The 22,070-nt window shown below is 35.9% G+C and overlaps 3 protein-coding genes across 6 annotated transcripts; all 3 read left to right on the top strand.

The window, feature by feature from the left end:
* Positions 1 to 1,109: 1,109 nt before the first annotated feature.
* LOC125195841 lies at positions 1,110 to 4,500 on the top strand. Its single transcript, XM_048094098.1, has 2 exons — positions 1,110 to 1,263; positions 2,978 to 4,500. Exon 2 carries the CDS (start codon positions 3,082 to 3,084, stop codon positions 4,246 to 4,248), a length of 1,167 nt encoding a protein of 388 aa, XP_047950055.1. The 5' UTR covers positions 1,110 to 1,263; positions 2,978 to 3,081; the 3' UTR covers positions 4,249 to 4,500.
* An 85-nt stretch (positions 4,501 to 4,585) lies between these two features.
* LOC125195842 (cytochrome c-like) lies at positions 4,586 to 6,455 on the top strand. Its single transcript, XM_048094099.1, has 3 exons — positions 4,586 to 5,048; positions 5,559 to 5,692; positions 6,087 to 6,455. The coding sequence occupies exons 1-3, from the start codon at positions 4,937 to 4,939 to the stop codon at positions 6,177 to 6,179; spliced, it is 339 nt and encodes a 112-aa protein (XP_047950056.1). The 5' UTR covers positions 4,586 to 4,936; the 3' UTR covers positions 6,180 to 6,455.
* Positions 6,456 to 9,197: 2,742 nt separating this feature from the next.
* On the top strand, positions 9,198 to 20,293 carry LOC125192247 (uncharacterized protein At5g08430-like). Of its 4 annotated transcripts, none has more exons than XM_048089769.1 (11): positions 9,198 to 9,472; positions 9,853 to 9,932; positions 10,851 to 11,041; positions 12,210 to 12,489; positions 12,742 to 13,071; positions 14,234 to 14,349; positions 15,800 to 15,859; positions 16,653 to 16,703; positions 17,572 to 17,642; positions 18,255 to 18,475; positions 19,213 to 20,293. In XM_048089769.1, the coding sequence occupies exons 1-11, from the start codon at positions 9,360 to 9,362 to the stop codon at positions 19,683 to 19,685; spliced, it is 1,986 nt and encodes a 661-aa protein (XP_047945726.1). In that variant the 5' UTR covers positions 9,198 to 9,359; the 3' UTR covers positions 19,686 to 20,293. The 4 variants fall into 4 exon arrangements, with proteins under 4 accessions (XP_047945726.1, XP_047945725.1, XP_047945723.1 ...); XM_048089768.1 differs by having other exon boundaries at positions 12,210 to 12,549; XM_048089766.1 differs by having other exon boundaries at positions 12,210 to 13,071.
* Positions 20,294 to 22,070: the final 1,777 nt, after the last annotated feature.

The raw sequence follows: 22,070 nt of genomic DNA, 5'->3' as shown, positions 1-22,070 counted from the left end.
ATGGTTGGGCGGAGGCATATATAGAAGAATACCCCGCAGTTGATGGGACGATTAAGTTAATGCAATAACTTGTCGGAGCTTGGTCCGGTCGGTTGATAAAGAACTTTAATTATGTTCATTTAGTTCTACAGGTAAATGTACTGTATGAAAAAGTTCTCCAAAATTTACGGGTAATTCCTCTTTTGTCAAATTCTTTAACTCGATAAGTTTTTATCTTTAATGATTTAACAATGGAATATTGCAAATATTAATTGTTTCATGTATTTATTATTGATTTATATTTATTGTATACATTTTTATTTATTTTTTTATATAATGATATTATTTCTAATTTTATTTAATTAATTTATAATTTATTATAATATTTTGAAAACATCTTAGTCCGTGCATAGCAGGAATGTAATACTAGTTATATATATATATATTTTATCAACTTGCTAAAATACTCCATAAATTTTATGATATTGTTAACAATATTGAGTCCTTGACTATCGAAAATTAGGTGTAGCATGTTAGTTACCACTTACAATGGGCTAAATCTTCCTATCGAAAATTAGGTGTAGCATGTTAGTTACCACTTACAATGGGCTAAATCTTCCTACTAAACATAACCTAAGATTTTATTGATTCATTATTCTGTCCGAAGGCTTTGGGGCCAATTAAAACAATTTCAGTTAAAATCCCAACAATCACAGTTTTTCTCCTTCTTCTTCACTTTAATTAATCAATTGTTTTATTATCAGCCTTGTCTTTGACGTAATAAAATAAATTTCAAATAATCTCGTATCAAATTTTAATAATTGCGGCTTGATGCACATATCACACGCCTGCTGCGTTACAGCCTGACTCTAGCTTGGTTACAGAAGATACCACCAAATAGGCTATTAATATTATTCGATTTTATTTACTGATATAGAAAAATGACTTGTATACATTTAATAGTAATAGCACTGAATACACAAAATTATTGCAAAATTGGAAAGTGGAAAATATATTACAGCTGCAACGTAACTTTATTATATATACGTATATATCTTATTTAATCTGCGTCCTGATTTTTGGATTTATTGGCTGGCGACAGCCTGTCAGCAACAAAAGTCCCACTCTCTCTCCTGAAAGACTACTCTCCCCTACCTTTTATTGATTTCTTCTTTCTCTCCCTCTCCTCTTCGCTTGCAATTTGTTTTCTCTCACTAGGGGTTTTCTGGCATTTCTCCGGAATTTCAGATTCAACGTCGTAGTTTGCCGGATCATTCACAACTCGTAAGCTTTCTGCACCTCCTCTGTTTTTTTTTCTATTTTTAATGTTGGATTATTGCCTTTTTAGGAAATTTTCTTCGAATTGAAGTGGTTATTTATAGGTCTAGCAATTTTCATACGAATGTGCGGATGGTTTCGTGGCTGCTCGTGCCTGCGTTTTTCCTGTATTTTTAATTAACGGTTTAATTGTTGTTTGTAATTTTCATTTTCCGTGCATGTTGCGGTCTTTGATTTTCTAGGCGTTTTTATGTAGATGTATTATTAATTCAGATAAAATTTATGGCCTGGAGTGTTGTTTGGTATATCCGTTGCTTGAAGAAGCTAGTATTTTACAATAGAGAGACTGAGTTTCTCGTTTGTCATTGAATTGTACATGCACCTTTCGTTTTACAAAAAAGTTTGAGGTTGATGCTCTCAGACTTGCAGCTGTAGGATGAAATAAACGAATTTAAAGTGAATTTTGTAAATCGTTTTAATGAGTAGCCAATTTGTAATTTATTTTGATTTAGGTGATTGCTGCTTTATGATATTATCTACTTTGGCTGTTGGTCTTCTGACCATTTTGTTGGATAGTATCTCCTATATACGGATATAGGAAATATATCAGAATGTTGTGCCTGGTTAGATCTGATTAGAGTTCAGCTGTTGCTTATTGGATAATTTCATCTGATACTAGGCACTAGCTCAGATTTGGTTCTCATCACCTGTTGGTACCAATGAGGAATGTCCAATTCCACTGGAAGGTTTCTGGACCATCTCTCATTTTGTGCTTATCATATTCTCGTAAGATTAAAATGAGATGGGCAAAATACAGTAGTCTTTATCGATTTGAATATCTATTTTTTAGCAAAAGGTGTTTTAAATGAAAAGTATTATTGGAAAGTGTAAAATTATTCATATTTAGAGAGACAGTTTCTGAGTCAAACCCTTGACAAGATAAACCTAGTTTCCCATACTATCTATTGAACAACTTATCTTGGATTGAAAAGTTGCTTGGTAATTCTCTATTATGCTGATAGCTTAGTGCTGGGTCACGATTTTAATTGGATGGCTCTGTATAATGGTTTCCATGCTCTGTCAATCAGTCTTCACACTTCACCTAGAGTATACTTAAGTTGAACTTAGCCAATGTCACTTGTAACCGAGTGCTAGTAGCTAAATAGTTTGTGTTTGCAGAGACATGTGACAACCTACTGATTAAATAAGCTGCAATTTCTTTGCTCAGTTGTCTGATTACATGCTTGGTCTCTCTATTTAATTTTTTTTATATATATATTAGTTCAGCATATAAGGTGTTGCTACTTTTGTATTGGAATTTGATTTGTTGTCTTGTTGTCTGTTGACAAATTACACTATTGTGATTTAGTGGACCGAATTTCTGTAATCATTGTGGTGAAGTTTTCTTTACTGAATTGGTTGCTCCAGGATCTTTTGCTCACATTGCATTGCATTAGTTGACATGTTATATCTTCAAAAAACTACCCCTATCTTTTATTCCTTTGCCATCTGCATTGTTTGGCCAATCCTTTAAGATACTTCAATAGAAGAAGTTATTCTTGTCAGTAGTATTTTTTATCAATGAAATCCGTGAAAGCTATTTTCCCACTTGCCCTGTAACCTGTTGCTTGTATTTTCCTGAAAACTGCTTGCCAGTCAATGACTTATTCCTGTTTGACTGACTTTGGTGTTGTCGTCATTATTGTTATAATTGTTTCAGGTATTATTTACTTGTTTGCTGGTCCTGTGGACTCCCTTACTGAATAGAAGATATTATTGTGTCCATGCTGGCGGAGAGCATGCGTGGAATCTGTGCTTTGGGTAATGCCCCAGTCGAGATTTGTTGCTGATGCACTTGGTGTGGTGACAATTGGCCTTGTTGCTGTGTTGGTCGTTCTGGGGTTGTTCTGTATCGTGTACTCATTTTACTTCCGCAGTCAGATCCTTGGGCAACGTTTCAGTCAGCTTAGTTATTTTAGTGGTCCTTGGATTATCAGAAATACATACATCTTCTTTGCAGTTTGGTGGGGTGTTGGTGAAATTATTCGGTTGAATTTGTTGAGGCACCATGGAAGATTCTTGGATGCCCTCACTTTGGAATGGCAGGAAAATGTCTGCAAATGCTACATCATTTCGAACCTGGGATTTGCAGAACCATGCCTGTTTCTTACACTCACTTTTCTTCTTCGTGCATCTCTACAAAGGTCTGGACCGTTAGGTCACAAGTGGAATGCCAAAACGACCGGTTTTGTTCTTGTTTATTGCATCCCGTTGTTCATTCTTCAGCTAGTAGTTATCTTAATTGGACCAAAGTATAAGGACCATAATCCGAAGTTGCCTTCTTATTTCGTCAGAGCAGCTTCTTCTGAGGCAAATCACGATTCTGCCTTCTGCACGTACCCTCTACTGAGTACCATCTTTCTTGGTCTTTTTGCTACCATCATAACTATCTACTTGTTGTGGCTTGGTAGGAGAATTCTTCATTTGGTGATTAATAAGGGTTTGCAGAAGAGAGTGTACATGTTGATCTTTTCTATCTCCGGTTTCTTCCCATTAAGAGTTGTTCTGCTTGGTTTGTCGGTCCTAGCTGATCCAGAAAAACCTGTGTTCGACGCCATATCATTCTTGTCCTTTCTTTCCCTTTTATGCTGTGCAGGGGTGGGTATTTGCATACTCGTATACCTTCCTATAGCAGATTCTTTATCATTGAGGAATCTGCCAATAGATACAGAAGCTAGGAGGGGGGCTGCTGGTAATGAGTGGAATGATACAAATTGGTTAATTGCTAATCAGAGCCCAGTTGAAGGAGATCTTGTTAGTAGAAATTCATCTGCCTCCTCGGGAAAAGGTGGATCGATTTCTTTCCATGCAAATGAAACCTCAGGAGCAGCTTTTGTGGAACTAAGCCTCTTCAGTCCTAGCCAGCATTCAAGTCCACCTGGGTCTCCTAGAGTTGTCGGCTGGTCTATGGTTGCTCCCGCGCAAGGTTAAATTAGCTGCTGAGAGGCCTGGCCTGGTGCCGAACATTTTTGCGCTCAACTCAGTACTGTCTGTAAAGGATTTAGCTCTTTAATAATGATTGCTAATTTTGCTTCTGGTTTTGAGATAGTTGTTTGCTTTTTTATGTTCTTTTTTTAGTTTTTTATCCACCTTCTTTTTCTTGGTGGCACTGTTAATCTGTATCTCCTAAGTTTGGTTTGTTGACGATTTTACATATTCACTAATGATTGATATGCTTCTCAAGTTTCTGTTTCTGTATTGATGATCAAATTAGTTATCTGCTGTATAGAATGTTTATCAGAGTATGTGACAATCTTTAAAGGGGTAATGAAAGTTGATTCATCTAAGTTATCATAGCAAACAGTGATGATTATATGTGTTACTAAGCACTATAATAAGCAACAAAAATAAATTCCACACCAAATTCTTAAGTTTGAAGAGAAATTGGACTTAAATTTTGTACTTATTAAAAATTGTGAAATTAAAATCCATTAGATCGTAAACTTCCTTCCACATTAGGTGGTCGCTTCTCCATGAATCCCTCCACACTTGTCTCTCCCCATTGATTTCTTTATTTTTTTTATATTAAGAAATAGCTACATATTGCATGAGATTTGTTAGACGGTTGCACAGAAACAAAGCAACAATACAAGGAAAGAGCGATTGTTGAATCGTTTGAATGGCGACGTTCAGCGAAGCACCGGCTGGCGACGCGAAATCCGGCGAGAAGATCTTCAAAACTAAGTGCGCGCAGTGCCACACCGCCGAGAAAGGCGCCGGCCACAAACAAGGTTTCTCGTTCCACGCTTGCTTCATTAATTCTCATCTGTATTTGCATGCTGCTTATTCCTTTATTTTTTGTTCACGATACACAATTTATCATGAATTGATTGTCATCGCTTACCTCTGTAGAGATCTATTTCCAGTTTCCATATAATTCGCTTTGATGATCCAGTATTCTCATTTCGTATGTATGGAAATGAAATCTGCGTTTCTCTGCCCTACTTCTTCTATGATTGTACTCCATTCCTGCGTTTTTTCTAAAATTCAGATTTCTGCATCGAATTTCCCTGTAATCCAATAGAATTTGACATTGTAAGATCGTTTATATTTACGGAATTTTAAAAGTTCATCATATTACATATATATGCGCAAATATGGGCGATGATGGCTGTGGTTCACTGGTTCTTGTATGTTTTGTCATTGGTGTAACGTTGTGATCTTGCATAATCATAAGCCGGCCACATATATATGATTATTGGTAGAGGATTTACGTCTATTGACTCGTTGGAACTCTCCAGGTCCTAACTTGAATGGCCTCTTTGGAAGACAATCCGGTACAACCCCTGGTTATTCTTACTCAGCTGCAAACAAGAACATGGCTGTGACTTGGGGAGAGAACACACTTTATGACTACTTGCTAAATCCAAAGAAGGTATAAACACATTTGTGATTTGTTTTTTTGTTTTGTAACTGAGGGATTTACTTAATACTACATGACACTATTCTTGCCTAAACTAGCTGGTGTCTTGCTCCTCATCTGCAAATGAAACTATGTTCTACACCAATGAATGATTGACTGCCATGGATATATGTGATCTTTTACTTCTTACAAAGAGGTGGATTCTTCTTGTAGTTACATGAAATAGTGCAGCCTAGTTGCATTATGGCTGTAATTCCACTTTGAACTATTTACTATTCCTTACCTTCAATCTTTGGTGCTCTTGTTTGATATTAATATCGTCATCAAACAGTATGCTTGGATTTTTACTTGATTAGCTAATGTGATCTTACATCAACCTCCTTGCTAATCTTGATGATTAATGCAGTACATTCCTGGAACTAAGATGGTTTTCCCTGGATTGAAGAAACCTCAAGAGCGCACAGATCTGATTGCATATCTCAAGGAGGCTACTGCTTGAGGACTCAGAGCTAGTGTTTATAGCTTCATGATAAGCTAAGAGATAAATGAATTGTTGATTTTTTATAAGACGAATTAAGTACTACTAGTTAGATGCTTTGGTGGATAAGAGCATCATATTTCTACATTGCTTTCTTCTTCATTTTGTTCATCTGGAACCATTGCCGGACATCCATAGGAAAATTATAATCTCCAAATTTAGAATTCATAGTCTCTATTGAAACAATTTTTTTTGTGTTCGGCCATTTATGACATTGAAATATGATCATATGTCTTACTTTGAAATTTTAATTATACGTATTATTTTTTTTTCAAAATATTCAAAGATAATTTCAGTTTCATGTATGGTAGTACTTATTAGTTTTTATCCATTAAGCACAAACTTTTATTTTTTTTAGAGCATCCGCAACGCTGCCTTGTTGCGGTCTCGGTCTCGTCTCGACGAGACGAGACGGCATCGAGACAGTGTTGCGGCTCCCGTCTCGTCTCGACGCCCGACGCGTTCGGAAGAGGCCGGCCTCGAGCTGGCGAGACGACGCGCGCGGCCACGTGGCGCGCGCTAAGTGATGGCGTGACGCCCACTCGCTGGCCCGCGAGTGGGCGTCGGAATTATGACGTCATAAATTTATTTATTTTTTTAAAAAATTGAAAATTCGAAAAAAAAAATTGAAAATTTTAATATTTAATTATGTATTTTTAATCATGTATTTTTAAATTTTTTAGGCCTTTAAATTGTAATTTTTATTTTATTTAATTATATTATTTTTTAATTATGTATTTTATAATTATGTATTTTATAATTTTTTAGGCCTTTAAATTGTGATTTTATTTTATTTAATTAAGTGTGTTTTTATTAATTAAATTTGTTGGAAATAAAAATTAAAAAATGAAATTGAATGAATAGTTAAGAGATGGATAATAGATGGTTAAGAGATGGAGGGATGCAGGTGTTGTCTCTTAGTTAAGAGATGAGCTGAAAAGTACAATGGGGCCCATGAATAGTTAAGAGATGAGACGGTTAAGAGACGGATAAGAGACAGCGTTGCGGATGGCCTTAATGTTCGTTTTGATATTTTTTTGAATGTCTGTTTTGAATGTTCAGAAAATGTACATTCGTGTTTATATATTTTGTTGACATTGTATCTTTGTTGACATCATTTGTCATCTATTGACATCAAATTTTGAAATATAATGGTCCAGATTTTAGTCTGTAATTTGTAGGAGAAATGCAGTTTGTAGTATATGGCAGGACCCTAAACCATTAAGGAGTATATTAATATATTTGGAATTTGGATTACTCCTGATTGCAAAATATCATATTCGAAGACTCTAAGTTATCATATTTTGGTTTGGTGCAAATAGATTTTTGAATTTTCGGATATTTTGCTCACTCCTATATACTCTCCTCATCTCACATTTCTTGAAGTGTTTTTTTTTTCACGAGATTTAAGAAAATTGCATTTAGTGAGTTAAATAAAATAGAAGAGGGAATAAAAGAGTAAAGGCCAAAATTGGTCCAGAACATATGACCATTTTACGTTTTTGGTCCTAAACATTATCTTTTGGATTTTTTGGTCCTGCACATATGAAAATTTGATCATTTTGGTCCTCCGTCAACATTTTCGTTAAAAACTACTAACATTTTTGGTCCTAAACATTATCTAACTCAGTGTAAAAATAATTAGGGAGTAAAAAATCAGAATTAAAAGTTTAATTTGGTCAAAATCGACCGTTGACCGTTAGTTTTTAACGGAAATGTTGACGGAGGACCAAAATGATCAAATTTTCATATGTGCAGGACCAAAAAATCCAAAAGATAATGTTTAGGACCAAAAACGTAAAATGACTATATGTCAGGACCAATTTTGGCTTTTACTCGGAAATAAAATAATAAAGTAAAGTAAATGTGATTAGATGTTTTGTTTTTAGCCAAAAATAGAAATGACTCAAGTAACTTAGGACGTGCCAAAAAAAGAAATGACTCAAGTAACTAAGGACACATAGAGTATATCACAGTCGTTATAATCTAAGTTATGCATCTCAAGAAGAATCAAGATTATCTAAAATAAAATTGACATGAGTCTAATAAAATATTGTTAAATTGTTGCAAGATTAATGTAGAATTTATTATTTGAAATTTTTTTGACATTTATTCGGATTCATGCCAATTCTATCGTGTTGTCTTACTATTCATGTTATAAAATTTCAACCATAAGTCAAAACTTTTGGATTTCACGCTAAACCGTCAGGTCAATCGGCTCAATTTTGTTGATATATTAAATGAATACATGTACAAATGTATGTTTTATATTAACTCGAAACTACTATGTAATTCACAAATTTACGAGAATATATTATATCATGCATAATTATATTTGAATTTATATCTATATTTTATTTGAAGTATAAAGATAAAATAAAAAAATACACTGAGTATAACTTTCAAATAATAATTTAAAAGTATTACTTTGATTAACTTTTAAATGTTTTACAAAAGTAATAAAATAATTAAATAATGAGAATTCTCTTATTTTGGACCAGTCTTATGATATTCGGATCCATCATGTCACGTTGCATGCTACTCCCTCCGTCTGCCATTAGGAGTCTCATTCATAGACGACACGAGTTTTAAAAAATGTTAAGAAAAGTGGATGAAAAAAAGTTAGTGGAATAAGGATAGTTTTAAATGAAAATTGAGTGGAATGAGTTAGTGAAATGTGAGATCCTATTACCATTTATGGAAAAGATAAATCGAAAGTTTTATTTATTGACGGGCTAAAATAAAAAAACGGGACTTCTATTCAAGGATAGAGGGAATACTCGTAGTGAAATTTTAATTGCTAGTGTATAAATTATCAATGCCATCCCTATAAATTATTTTAGATTTTTACAAGATTAATAGTTAAACCCATTTTATTTACAGCATCAAACGTAAGTCTATTCTGGAGCAGAGCCATAGACCCATAGATAAAGCCTGATGCTACTGCAGCATTCCATTGGTATTTGATTCTCTCTCCTCTCTCTCACACACACATACTCCTTTTGTGTAGCACTGTGTAAAGCACGCAGGAGGCATGCAGGATCAAAAACCCTCCACATTTGAGTCAACTTAGCATCACAAGTAGTACTAGCTTTTTCTCCAAGCCGGAAAAGAGCACGAATTTGTACCAGAATAGGGCTGATGAGGAGCAAAGGCAAGGGGAAGAAGAAGACGGTCGTAAACAAAGAAGAAAATGCGGAAAGCTGGTGCTTCGTTTGCAAAGACGGTGGAGATCTTATCATATGTGATCACGCGTACGTCTTTTCTCAATTTCTTTTTCCTCCTTTGCTTTCATTTCCCATCTGTTTTGCTGCCTAGAAATCCTGCATTCGGTTGGTTTGGAATTCTCCCTGTCGATTGGGGCTACTGCTTCTTTCTGTTTGTTTCTCTGTGTATGTTTTTCCTTTTTTTTTCAATTTGTTTACAATTAGTGATTTAATTTTATTCGTTGCACATACGATAGAAGGTTACATAGTCCAATTGCTTAAATCGAAATTGATTTGTGAGCTCAAGCAGCGATGAAGGGTGGAAGAGTTTTCAATAAATCATTTTGTTTGAACCTGATTTGAATTTAAGAACATTTGACTTCTTGCCATGTATAACCATTTGGATATGATGACTGTTCTGTTTCCAGGGGATGTCGAAAATCTTATCACCCTTCTTGCTTGAAGAAGGATGACTCGGTTGTAGGAAGTGAAGCCAAGTTTATTTGTGGTAAGCAAACAGCCATCTCATTTATCCCTTAAAGCATCGCATTCATCGGGATCGAACGGATTAAACTAAAGCATATATGTATGCCACTCTTCCGGATGACCTCTTACTAGAAATGTCTGGTTAGCTGGCCACTGCTTATTTCCTAGTGTTCTCCTGAAACTGCTCACTTAATCTGGACGGTGACTTTCTGCATATCTAAATGATCTACGACTAGAAGCCGATTTCTGAAATAGCGATACGTTGCATCTATTTGCATGCTGAAACTAATTGTTTTTTATGATATTAAGAAAAGTGATCCTCCATTACTCTACTTATACGTGACGATGCAGTACTGATGGAATACGGTAAACAGATATGTGTTGCTGCATGGAAGCTAAGGTGGCATTCTGCATCATCTTAGCAAGAATATAGAGAACAGAATATGGAAATTGAAGGCTTGATATTTAGGATCTAGCATATAAGAATAGTAATTCAGCTAAAGAAGATCAGCAGAGCTACCTTAAACTTTGCACTGAAATATAGTTACAGAATATATAAAGGAGTTGGTTGTACAAATATGGAGTGATGATTATCCTGTAAATATGCGATACATAAGATATAAATGGTAATATAAGTGATAGGATTGCCAAATCTTTTCTATTGATCTCTATGGAGAATGATAATAAGTATGTCAGATAAGTTTCTAGAATAGGACATGCAATTGAAGAGTCCTTTGTGATTCAAAGCTCCAATTGTTGGGAATTGGTACAAAATTGGATTTAACAGTTCCAAACTCTATATCTCCCAAGTCATACTATGATATCAACACCCTTTACTTCTATATCTGACAAGATCATGCTGCATGGTTGTTATCTGTATCTCATTACATGTAAGTTTGTAACACAGTTTGTATGAACAAGAATTAATCAATCCTTTCAGATTGGCATACTTGCTCAATTTGCTGTAAAAGGTCCAGCAGCCTTCACTGTTATACCTGCACACGTGCTGTTTGTCGTCGCTGCCTTCACCATCTAGAAGTTTTCCGAGTCAAAGGAAAATATGGATTCTGCAAGCACTGTCTGAAACTTTCTCTACTTATTGAAGGCGGCAAGGATTATGACTCTGATGGGGTAAGATTATCATTAAGTTTAAATTAATGCAAATGTAGTAGGATTTAGTGTACAGTATTTCTGGAACCAATTTTTGAATGTCTATCATCATGGACTCTCTAGATTAGGATACACGTGAGAGAAAATTTGATAAATAAGTTTGCATATAGACCCACTTTTTACAGATGAAATATGAATGATATGGGGCCATTCTAGCTTCATGAAAAGATTGTCCTGAATTATGTTAAACTGACATCCATTTTGATGAGAAGCAACCTAGTTGATGCCTCAGAGTTCAGAAAAATACCTAGAAGAAGATTTAACTGGAGTTGATTTGTAATCACTGATATTATCCTGATCTGGGTCAGTATTTCTCTTTGGGCATGTTTCAGATCATGCTTACTTACCTTTTTTTTGGCACTTGTTAAAGCATATAGTAAAAGGATTAAGTTCTACCTTCTATTGTTTCAACTTCCTTCGCAATATTTCTCTTCTGAGTATAGCTCTAGCCTCTAGAAAGCCATCTTATAGTTCACTAAGTCTTTTTATGCATAGAAAGTATTAGCCTGTCTAGGGATTATGGCCCCAATCCATATGGTACAAACTACATGGACATTGTGTAGCCTTGTAGGTCATTAATTTACTTTGTTTTTAACACTTTGTCCATGGTGATAATATCATTTGCAGTTCATGTTGTATACTTTGTGCACTTATATTAATCTGCAACATGAAGATGATTAGAACAATAGATAGCTATTTCTCTCCAACCCAATGAAGTGGAATATGGTGAGAGATATAATTTCATAATTTGTAGTGAATATCACTAAACCTTTTCATGAACCTCAACATTTTACATAATGTGGTTACTTGAGATATTTATCTCTAAACTTTGTAGTTTCATTTTTCTCTGTTACTAGAGAGACCCGATTTATGTGTTTATGCATGCATGTACTAATTATGCCGCATAGTACAATTTATCCTATCATGCGTGCAATTTAAGATATACAGGAATCTTGCCATTGATCAGTCGTCTTGATAGATTAATTTGGAGGCGTTATAGAACTTCTGTTTGGTTTTTCTCTATGTATATCTAAACAGGTAGATTATTGGAAATGATCAGGTGAACTGGCTTGTATTTTGCTTTCATTTAACATTAGTGGAAACCATGAGAATGCTTGTCCACTTGCAGGAAAAGGTGGATTTTGAAGACTTGAATACAGTTGAGGGTTTATTTTGGGAATATTATATACTCATCAAGAAAGAAGAAGGATTAGAGCTTCAGGATCTTTATGCTGCAAAAGATGGGGTGAAGACTATGAATATATCCGAATCTAGCTCAGAAGAAAATTACGAAGAAGATGAGATATCTGATTATGATGGTGCAGAGCATGTTAAAAAAAGCAGGAGAACATCCAGTGAAAAGAGATCTGGGAGAAAGAAGCTTGGTTTCCAGATACCCATGAAATTAAGTAAAAATGATTTTATTGGCTGGGGCTCAAGAGCCCTTATTGACTTTCTCAGTTCAATTGGTAAAAGCACTGAAGAACAATTGTCTCATAGTGATGTGACTTCAATTGTGTATATTTACGTAAAAGAAAATAAACTAATGCATCCGGAGAAGAGAAAGATGATATCATGTGATGCTCTTTTACAGTCTCTTTTCGGGAAGAAAACAATAACTAAGAATAAAGTGCATGAGCTTTTGAGGGACCATTTTGCAGAGTACCATGATGAATCAGAAGAAGACTGGATGGGATATGATTCAGAGGATGATAATGCAGGCATTTCAGATGTATGTAAGAAACAAAGAAAACTCAACACAAAGAGAAAATCTCCCGAAAAAGAGATAGCAGATGATGTGCCACTGGGTTGTTTTGCATCCCTTGTAGGCGAAAATGTAAAACTTGTGTACTTGAGGAGGAGCTTGCTAATTCAATTGCTGAAAGAGCCTAAATCGTTTGCAGAAAAGGTTGTTGGATGTTTCGTTCGTGTTAAGTCTGATCCTTATGATTATTCTACAAGGAATTCTCATCAACTAATGCAAGTTAGAGGTTAGTCTTGAAATATTCATGTCAAGTCAATCCATACCTTTTAGATATGAGTTTTGTTTTACATTATTTGGTTTGTCAATTATATCACTGTTATATTTTTAGTTCAAGGGCAATATTGTAATATAATATAGTACTAATTCATCTATTTTAATAATATAAATGTATTCTAACAACTTTAGGCTATACCATAATGTTAATTTTAAAAGATGGTTTGGTGTATTAGAATATATAGGTTTTTTACATTCAGTGCAATATAAGAATCTTGTTACTAAATTTGTGATAAGGTTATCTACCTTATATATTTGTATTTGAATAAATACTTTAATGTGTTTTGTGTACCAACATGATGCTAGTTATATCTAATGAGCCATTGATTGGAATCAAGTATTTACAAGAGTAGTTTGGTTTTCCATTGAAATAAACCGAATTTCTTTGTTTGTTGTTGAAAAAGTGTAAAAAGTTTTGGTGAAGATCAAAATGAGCCAAATTATTTGTAACTATGAATTTCAATGAAGTAGAAGCAGTTTCTGTTTTTCCCTGGCTCATGGTAGACAGTTAATATTTTATAGGAACTTTGTTGTTAAAGATGGATTCAACTAATCTGTTTATTAGAAAAAGCAATACTGCAAATAACTTGTTTTATTAAGGATTCCTAGCCCTTAGTAGTATGCAATATTTAGATGGCAAGTTAGAGCTACCCAGCTAGGTTCACTATTATAAACATTAAGAATTTAAGACTTATTTCTATAAATATGCTATAAAAAAACCTTAGTATAAGGTGCTGCATTTAAACTGCCGGATAAGGAAAATGAATAACAAAGTACAGCCGTTAGAATCCTGCAAATATGGAGACAACTCATCCAAAATCGTAATACGTTCCTTAGTGATACCATCCTTTATTGCAACAAGCATAGAACTAGCATTTGGAACTTGATATGAATTTTTGGTTTCAGGTGGTTAATGCAAGGCGGATGCTGTTTCTACTCCATTCGTGAACTGATAACAATTGCTATTTTTTCACCTTTCATCTATTTGTCATTTATTGACATGGATAAAATACCTATGTTTCAATTATCATTGTACTTTGTACTGTGCAACTTATTGACTTGATTTCCTTTCAGAAATCCTTGAAAATTATCTTATTTTATTACAAAATTTGCAGGTGTGAAAAGAGATTCAGTTTGTCAAAATAATGTGGAGGCAGAAGCCATCCTTCTAATCTCAGCTATGCCTGGAGAAATTAGCACAAGTCAGCTTTCAGATGATGATTTCTCTGAGGTAATCAAGTTGATGCTTAGTACACTTTCTAATCATAGTTATGAACATGGTGGTCTATAGGTAGTATGCATATTTTCTGCACACAAAAAAAGACACTGTCTGTATGTTTATTGGTATCTAATGTTAATTAAATGCTTCAACAAGAAAATAGTCCAAGATTGGTAACATTCACTACTAATATTTATCTATTCAGGAGGAACTCTGTCTATATGTTTATTGGTACCTACTATTAATAAAAAGTTAGCCAATTGAACCTTTTCTGTCATTAACAGATTGCGACTGCCTTATCAAAATTGATATCAGCAGAAAGTATTTCCAGTGATATACTGGTAAAAATTTGAAAAAACAATATAAGTATTAAGCAAAGTTTGTCAAATAACTGCCATGATGGTGGCCGTTTTAAGAATTCCACCACCACCAAGTAAAATCTGAGTTTACACAAAACCCAATCCATTTTTGGATAATTTAAACTTTATAGGCTTACTGCCTCCTCATCTATAAAAAATCTTAGGAAACTCAGCGAGACTTGAGACAACTATTGACATGCAGTAGCCTCGGGTAATCGCTATTTCTTTTCTTGAATGTGTTTGGGATGAAGTAAAATAGAGAGGGCTTGTTTATTACACTTAGTTCAACCATTAAACCTTTATTAAAATCATTCTTTGTTCATTAAAAATGTTGGTAAACTAAGAAGCAGATCCAGTACATTTCTTACCCATCTATTATTCTTTAGCAAATCAAACAACCTTTATTAAATCATTCCTTTATGCGTTAAAATGGATTCTGTACCCCTCTAGCCAGCTTAGAATACCTGCCATAGGCCGTTATGCCCTCCACCATAACCTTGTGGATATCAGTAAACCACTATAAGGCATCTGCCATCTGCCTTTTATGAACGTAATACCTAGTGAAGTAACTTTCGGAAATTATTGTTCAAAGAAAACATTGCAATCAACCTGTTATTGGAGTATATTTTATTATAATATACTTAATTTAGGAATTTCAAATTATCACTAGTGAAGTTTCAAATGAGTCTTGTCAGTGTTGATTTGGTGCTTACTGCTAAAGACCAGATCTCAATTTACTCTCTTCCAATTCTATTTTGTCACATTCTCCTATAATTCGTAATTAATGCTTCATCCATCTTGTTTATTCGTAATTATAAACATGACCATTTAAGTCTTCCGATGAAACATTTGAAGGGTGCAGATAGAGAGCATATAACCATCTGATCTCTTTCCGGGAATCCTAATTCGCAGTAGATGTTACTTCATGTCTATTAAGTCACATAACTTTGTCTTTTAGCTATTGTACTCAAATTGGTAGCATATTAAGAGGACATTCTCTCTCCAAGACCAAGTATGACACCATACTCAGCGCAGAATATTCTCAAATCTTGCACTTGACTAGAAAATAGAAAAAGTTGTTGATCATCATCCACTTGTTTCAGGAAGAATGTGAAGACTTGAAACGAAAAGTATTAGCAGGTCAGCTTGAAAGGCCTACAGTGGTGAGTACCACTATGACTTCAGTGAGCAAATCTACTGCAGTTGCACTTGCAGTATGTTAAAAGTTCTAATTTCTATATGCAAGACCTTGAAAATTTCAGACTCTAAATTTGAAGGAATTATCTTTTGGCCCCATCAAAATAATGCTTTGGTATAGCATTTTGTTTAATCGTTAGACTAAGATTTATATATATGATGGAGTATATGGTTAGTAAAGTTTGGTTGATGGTTTATCATAGTTTTCATACTTTTGACCATGTTATTTTTCAATCTGCTTGACCTCAATTTGTACTTCATTTAGAAGATTACACTGTTGGATTTACAAAATATTTTTTCCCTCTGTTTTCAGTTATTCTTTAACATGTTGGAAATATATTATTAGTTAAAATTATATTTAAAAAATACTTTGCTCTTATTGTTTTTGCTTGTCCACTGTGTATTTGCTAATCTTTGCGGACTGCATGTTCATGATACGTGCCTGTAGCTGCCTCTGTCCTTCAAAAAAACATTGGTTGTTTTTTGACGTATAACACTCACTTGAAATGATGATATTCTGCCATTGCTACATAGTAGTAATTCATAACTCTTTTACTGCATCCTTAAGGACTCCTGTAATGGAATAGTGGATTTATGATTTCTGAGTCATCTGTACTGGTCAGATTCTTATAGTCCTCTTAATGATAATAGTGGCTATGAACCAGAACAAGAAATATAAGTTTCTTGTACTTCTTTCTATTACACGACAGGTTGTAGTGGCCATTTCGAAACACATGACCTTATTATATTTATGTGCAGGGGGATCTTCAACAGAAAGCCAATATTCTACATGAGGATCTGACGAAGCATGTATGTCTGGTCTCTTCATCTTGTACCTATAAGTTCTACATTTATGATTGATCTTATTGACTTTTTGTCGTAACATTTTAACTCGGTAGCAAATTCTTGAATTTAATTTCTAAATTTAGTGAATGTTATTGACTAGTAGAGTAAAGGATAATCCACTCGAATAATAGAAACTGGAAGAGAATTGTAATTTGTAAGTCAATGAACACCTTCTCAAATAAAACAAACTATCAGAAGAGAGAATCTTTCCTGCCCAAGCGCTACAAAATCCTAGATCAGTTTTATTGTAAGGAGAAGACCTCACACTAGGCCGTACTAAGCCCAAGAAAGGAGCCATAACTAGATAGAAACTGAACAAAAATCAAATAACAGCTCTAGAAGAATCAGTAACGCTCCCAGCAGGGTTACATATGCACCTTCGGCTGATAAACTCCATATGCAACATTAACCCTGGTTGTGCCAATTCAGTCTTACAGACTCTAAATTTGCATTTGTAAAATTCCTATATCACATAGTATCATCTTTAGGGATATTGATGGTGGTTCTGGATGCCTGTGCCATCACAAGCCATGTATTGTGTTCCACAAGTTATTATCAGAAGTTTATTAGTTAATATTTGTTGCATCAGAGTATGTGATTTTGATTGTGCTATTATCTGTACTGCATCAGATATATTTGCTTCCCTGTGCAAGCTGCCTGTTTCATCTTAAACTGAGAATGGTTTCATTTGATTTGTTACTATAATTTTTCGGTGCATTCTTCTAACATTTTCAACAGAAAGAAAATATTGTGCTTTGCCATAGATTCGAAAATGACATCGAATTCTGTCTCATCTTTCATTGTTTGATGATTTTGATTGAATTTAATGCAGTGGATAGTTAAAGAGTTAGCCTTGCTGAAAAATCTCATTGATCGAGCCAATGAGAAAGGGTGGAGACGCGAATATCCTTAATACTATATGGGGACTAGTTTTTAAGATTTCAAACAGAGCATGGTTGTCAATATGAATTCTTAGAATCTTAGTATCTTACATAAAATTTCCACCAGAAAATATTGGCCTTGTTAGGTCCCCAATTAAAAAGAGAATAAATTTTTAAAAAAATTCAGCGTTCAAGGTTTAAAAACTACGTAGTCTGGTGATAACTGATAACTGACTCAAGTTGAGTGCACTGTGTTTTCTTTTTATTCAAAGAAATTATAATATGAATGTACTAACAGATCAATAATGCATAAAATGGGAATTATCTCGAACAGATTTCCAACTAAAAAAACTGCCATTTTTAATTCTGTTTTAAAGAAATGATAAAATTGATATAAAAAAAAAAGTTCAACTTATCACGCTGTGTCAGTTTCTATATATTTATAGGAACTTAGACATGAATATGCGTGCAACCAAATAAGAGTACCATTTGTTTTCTGGTGTCTGCAATGAATCATCTTTACTGCACGCATCATCCTAATGCTTTTCTGCTTTCTTGGATGGAACTAAAAATTGTTAGGCTACTCTAGAACATGTGGCTTTCTGGTTGTTGGCCTTAACTCTATCTCTGCTACACTTCATGAGTACCTTGAGAAAAAAAGTAGACTACAAACTCCATCCGAAGTATCAAAATTGCTGGCAAGTGTTCCTAAAGTAATTCCTGATCGACATGAGCTTCATCCCGATCCCGAAGATATTGTAAATGATATGAGCATTGAGAAAGACTCCCCTAAATCAAACCTCGAATGTTACTCCCCTGTTACTAATCATGGATGGCAGGATTACAAAGAATCAGGTACGTCTAATGGATGAAGCTCCTTGAACTTATTTTCATTTTTAAGTCCTTGGCAACCCCATCACTGTTGCCAAACTAGTGTTATTTCTTTGATTTGTGCAAGAGTCTAATTGATCTGTTTATTGGAGAAAATTGTGTTCTTTATGACTTGCACCATAAGTAGGAGATAAATCCGTGCTTGACAATTCTCATGTCTTATACGTTTAGGTGGAGTTTGGTTTGGTGGATGTGATAACTGATTAATAGGATTGATAAAATTGGAGGATGGTTAAATAATCAACCCAAATTTGAGGAGATAATAATCATTCACTTTGATAATTAGAGTGCGGATAATCCACTATGGGCTGAATAATGCAAACCAAAGATTTGATTAAGATGAATACTTGAATGCATCCATCATAAATCAATCCCAACTGTGATGAATACATCGAACCATGTATCACCAACAACCTTATAGCTCATGGTACTCTGCAAGTAAAGCTTAATCACTATGTGCCTGATGACCAATATAAGGTGTTACCAAGTACTATACCAGCTCATATCATGTTACTGGTGTGCAGCTAAATGTAGAAAATATGAATGCTGTCATATTATTACTTTGAACTTCTTGGTGTCAAACAAATATTGCCAAATAATTATGTTGTTATATCATCTCAAAATAATTATGTTATATAACTAAACTGTAGTCGTTCAGGAGTTGATGGAACTGGTCTAATATGTTTCTGTTTCGGCAACAGAAGAGAAGACTCTCCATTGCGATCCATCCCCTCCAGCAAGAAAGGAATCCATATTCAAAGAGCCTGACTTCGAGCCTGAGGCTGGCAATATGACCAGCAGAAAGGCATCGCAACCCACTGCTGAGCCGAGACAAAATAAGCTGGGGGGAGAAGAATTGAAAATATGCTCCCAGATGACAACCTCTCATGAGCAGGCAACAAGAACCGGCTGCAAGGCTTCAGACATGGCTGTTATTGAGGTACCCGGTGATGTTGATGAGGGTGGCGAACCTACAGTTGTTCAAGAAGATGAGAATACTGATGACTCAGAATGGTGCCTTGAAACCCCAACTGGCGAGCGGAGAAAGTTCCAGTCGTCTGTGTTGAAAACCTGGAGCCAGACCTGCCTGTATGCGTCCAAATTCAAGGTGTGGAGGGAAGGTGAGAATGAAAATACTGCAGTTTGGTTGTTTGATGCCTTTCCAAAGAAATAGCACTTTGGACTAACACTTTGCCTTCCGTCTCTTACAATTAGAATTTGAACAACTCTGTGGGAATAGTATCTATAATCTATTACCGCAAGATGGATTTAGCTCCCTTCTAACTTGTAAGGTTATGGATTGGAAAATTTTGTTTTTCTGCATTTTTGCATCATAAAGGAAAACAATCTGACACGGGGTCCCCAAGGCAGAGTCAAAGTTTAGTTGTTAAGATGTTTTCTAGTATTATGGTTGTAAGCCACATGATCACATGTGTAAATAGAAAATTATTATTAATCCTATTTAAAAAATGTCATTTGGGGTGTAAGATCTTAACTGGAGGTGGAGCCAGACCGGCACAAATGCGTTGCGGTGATGGTTGTCGGTCCGGTCCATGGTTGCGGGAGTCCGAGTCCGCCGTTGGGCGGTTGAATATGTGGCGCACACCCTTTTTTTCAATTTCTTTTTCCCTTTTCATTATTTTGGGGGAAATTTAGGATTTGAGAAATGGGAGATTGTTACTTTTTAGTGTTGGATAATATTGAGTGGATTTCGAAGGATGTAAAATGATTTTTGCAATATTCAGTGATTTATATGTTAATGTATTTTAATCATAAAATTTATTTTGACTGTAATTTTTATAAAATTAATGAAATTGTTATTTCTAGTTTAATCATGTTTTAAATTATAATTTCAGGCCATCCGCAGCGCGGCTCGTTGCCGGCTCGGACTCGTCCTGCAGAGACGAGACGGCGACGTGACGCCGTTGCAAATGCCATCTCGTCCCGTCGGGACGAGCCATCCCGTCCCGCGTTGCGTGCGGAAGGGTCCCGCGACGAGCTGTCTCGCCACGCGCCAGCGATACATGGCGCTCGCCGGGCCGCGAGTGGGCGTCGTAATTATGATGTCATAATTTATTTTTTTTTAAAAAAAATTGATTTTTCAGAAAAATAAATAAATAAATAAATAAAACGGTAATATGACCGTTCAACGGTCGATTTTTTATTTATTTTTTATTCTATAAATACTCTTCATTCTCCATCTTACACACAAACACACATCTATTCTTCTCCTCATCTATCTTTCTTTCCTCTCTAATCACTTCTATAAATCATTCCTTTATTTTTTTCTTCTCCCACATTTAATCCATTCATGGATCCATTTGAGCAAATGCGTCGAATAATGAAAGAATCGCTAGAAGAAGATCGAATCGACGTAGGGAGGAGGAAGCTGCCGCGCCTCCTCAAAGGCGACCCCGGACTTACATCCATCGTAACCGGGAGGAAGCCGCCGCAAGGTTGGAACGTGATTACTTCGGTCGGAACCCGGTATGGGGAGATATCTACTTCCGTCGCCGTTTCCGTATGTCACGCGCGCTATTTTTGCATATCGCGAATACATTGGCGGCCCAGGAAGAGTACTTCAGAGAAGGGTTCGACGCTGTTGGTCGTCCTAGCCACACGACGCTCTAGAAATGTACTTGCAGCGATCCGTCAGCTTGCTATTGGACAAACGGCGGATTCGTTCGACGAATACCTGCACGTCGGAGAATCCAATGGGAGACTTTGTTTGATGAACTTCTGCAAAGGCGTCCGGGCAACCTTCACCGATGAATTTCGAAGAAGCCAACCACCGCAGATTGTCAGTTTCTGCTCCAACTTCACGAACAAGTGCACGGATTCCCCGGGATGCTGGGGAGCGTCGATTGCATGCATTGGCAATGGAAGAATTGCCCTGTGGCGTGGAGGGGGTCATACACGAGCGACCACAAAGGCACCCACCCCACCGTTATACTCGAGGCCGTCGCCGACTACCGGCTATGGATTTGGCATGCGTATTTTGGGGTCCCCGGCTCGAACAACGACGTCAATGTGCTCAACAATTCCGACCTCTTCAGCGAAGTTCTGAATGGTAAAGTGTCGGCCATCAATTTTATCGCTAACAATCGCCGGTATAAAATGGGGTACTATCTTGCCGACGGCATCTATCCGAAGTGGCCAACCTTCGTGAAGACGTTCAACAGGCTTGCGAACGAAAAACAGGCTCTTTTTGCGCAGAAGCAAGAGGCTGCTCGCAAGGATGTGGAGAGAGCGTTCGGGGTTCTCCAAGCTCGATTTAACATTATCAAAGCCTCGGCTCGTACGTGGTATATGGATAATATGGTCGACATCATGTATACCTGCATAATCTTGCACAACATGATTGTCGCCGACGAAGGACCTGAGGCGGGAAATTGGTTCGACCCTGAAATCCCGGGAAGCTCAACCGCAAGTAGTCCGCCTCGAAGGGGAGTGCATCCGTCTTTGCAAGAGCGGTTGTCTATTCGTGCAAGGACACGTGATTCTACCGGCCACGCCGAAGTCCAGGAGGATCTAATGGAGCACATTTGGGCAAAATTTG

Source organism: Salvia hispanica, chromosome 6, assembly GCF_023119035.1.
Source record: "Salvia hispanica cultivar TCC Black 2014 chromosome 6, UniMelb_Shisp_WGS_1.0, whole genome shotgun sequence".
In the NCBI taxonomy this organism is placed as follows: Eukaryota; Viridiplantae; Streptophyta; class Magnoliopsida; order Lamiales; family Lamiaceae; genus Salvia; species Salvia hispanica.
The sequence above is the reverse complement of the archived record's forward strand: the minus strand, read 5'-3'. Positions and strand labels throughout refer to the sequence as shown.

What these genes read in the sequence shown, in the direction of transcription:
- LOC125195842 (XM_048094099.1), top strand. Translation starts at nt 4,937, where the DNA reads ATGGCGACGTTCAGCGAAGCACCGGCTGGCGACGCGAAATCCGGCGAG. An exon ending in AGGCGCCGGCCACAAACAAG is followed by an intron (nt 5,049 to 5,558) that starts GTTTCTCGTTCC and finishes GGAACTCTCCAG; the next exon opens with GTCCTAACTTGAATGGCCTC. An exon ending in ACTTGCTAAATCCAAAGAAG is followed by an intron (nt 5,693 to 6,086) that starts GTATAAACACAT and finishes TGATTAATGCAG; the next exon opens with TACATTCCTGGAACTAAGAT.
- LOC125192247 (XM_048089766.1), top strand. Translation starts at nt 9,360, where the DNA reads ATGAGGAGCAAAGGCAAGGGGAAGAAGAAGACGGTCGTAAACAAAGAA. An exon ending in TGAAGCCAAGTTTATTTGTG is followed by an intron (nt 9,933 to 10,850) that starts GTAAGCAAACAG and finishes CAATCCTTTCAG; the next exon opens with ATTGGCATACTTGCTCAATT. An exon ending in GCAGGATTACAAAGAATCAG is followed by an intron (nt 18,476 to 19,212) that starts GTACGTCTAATG and finishes TTTCGGCAACAG; the next exon opens with AAGAGAAGACTCTCCATTGC.
- LOC125195841 (XM_048094098.1), top strand. Translation starts at nt 3,082, where the DNA reads ATGCCCCAGTCGAGATTTGTTGCTGATGCACTTGGTGTGGTGACAATT.